Source organism: Myotis brandtii, unplaced genomic scaffold (genome assembly GCF_000412655.1).
Source record: "Myotis brandtii unplaced genomic scaffold, ASM41265v1 scaffold693, whole genome shotgun sequence".
NCBI lineage: Eukaryota > Metazoa > Chordata > Mammalia > Chiroptera > Vespertilionidae > Myotis > Myotis brandtii.
In genome coordinates this window covers 1461419-1462921 of record NW_005370710.1, presented here as the reverse complement: position 1 = coordinate 1462921, position 1503 = coordinate 1461419, and the positions used below count along the sequence as shown (strand labels likewise).

Sequence of the window (1503 nt, the reverse complement as noted above, 5' to 3'; positions counted from 1 at the left end):
GTGTTTGGGGGGCGGGGGGGGGGTGGTCTAGCCCGGGTATTTTTTCTCTTCTTTCTACTTGATTTGCCACATCGTCTTCACTGAACAGTTACTGTTTTTAGAAGCAAAACAGACTTGTGCACCACGTGCCACGAGGCTGGAAGGAGAGCTGAGAGGGGGTTTGTCTTGCAGAAATCCGGGTCTCGAGAGACAGAGAGCGAAGTCATCAGCTACGTGGAGGAGCCCGGGCTCGAGGTCCTGGAGGACTTGGTGTTCTGACGGGGCGTGGGCCACCGGCAGCGAGGACTGCTTCCCGCTCAGAGGCTGCAGAGTTCCCCAACACCGGCCGTCACTGCGGCCGGGCCGGGCGCCGGGGGGACGCGCTGACCCCGAGGACAGAGACGCTGTGGACCCTCTCCTTGCACAGAGCTGGACGCGGCGGCACAGGGCAGAGCCGAGGCCACGTGCTGTCTGGGGAGGAGGGCGGCGTCATAAGACAGAAGCGCAGGGGCCACGTGGGCCTGGCCATCGGCCTCCGCAGCCTGGCTCTTTCTGCTGACGTCGTGGCTCAGCGGTGACACGTGCATGGCTGAGAGGAGCTGGGCTTTGGGAGAAAGTTCACGTTTTTTGTTCGTTTTTAAAAAATATGTTTTTATTGATTTTAGTGAGGAAGGGAGAGGGAGAGAGAGAGAAACATCCATGATGAGAGAGAAGCATGGATCGGCTGCCCCCTCACGCCCCACACTGGGGATCCAGCTCACAACCCGGGCATGTGCCCTGACCGGGAATTGAACCCTGACCTCCTGGTTCATAGGTTGATGCTCACCCACTGAGCAACACGGCCGGGCAGAAAAAGGCACGTTTTGAGTGGCCACTGGCCCTGTCATGGCCGGAGAGAGTGGACATTCACTTAACAGTAAATGCCCCGCAAGTTGATTAGACACTGGCCCAGCCTCCCACCAAGACAGGTGGGCGGCACTCCCCCCGCCAGAGCCTGGGTCACGGACCAGAACACAGGGGGCTCCTCCTTCACGCGCCCCACTGAGGGCTGAGCCCATCTCTCTCTCTCTCTCTCTCTCTCTCTCTCTCTCTCTCTCTCTCTCTCGCTGTTGGGATTCTCTGGTGCCTGTGGGGGTGGGGTTGGGAGGTTCAGTTTGCCAACAGCTCACCCATCGCCCACCTGAGCCTCCTTGAAAAGCCTGGGGCCCTGGCTGCTCACAGAGAACTCTGATTAAAAACCCAAACTTTTTCACAGCAAGAGACTCGTATGTGTCAGGACCATCTGCTGGTGGAATTAATAAACCGTAGGTGCTAATTGGCCAGGAAAACCAGCTCCCTGCCCGGGAGTGCGAACAGAACCGAGCGCTCCTGACAGCGGGCGCGTGAGACCTAATTAGATTGGGGCTGCGCCTGGAGTCTTGGTGACAGCGACACAGCGACGGAGCAGCTACTCCTGGTCCCCGACCTGCATGCCAAGTTCCCGGCCACAGACTTCCTGAAAACCAGCCTGTTTCTGAAAATTTT

At 58.5% G+C, this 1503-nt stretch overlaps 1 protein-coding gene across 1 annotated transcript in view; it reads left to right on the top strand.

The window, feature by feature from the left end:
• IL5RA (interleukin 5 receptor, alpha) overlaps positions 1–545 on the top strand; it is a 20967-nt gene extending 20422 nt beyond the window's left edge. Inside the window, exon 10 of the mRNA XM_005881917.2 lies at positions 172–545. Within this exon, the coding sequence (XP_005881979.1) occupies positions 172–258 (87 nt within the window). The 3' untranslated portion in view covers positions 259–545. The remainder of the gene's footprint in view (positions 1–171) is intronic.
• Positions 546–1503: the final 958 nt, after the last annotated feature.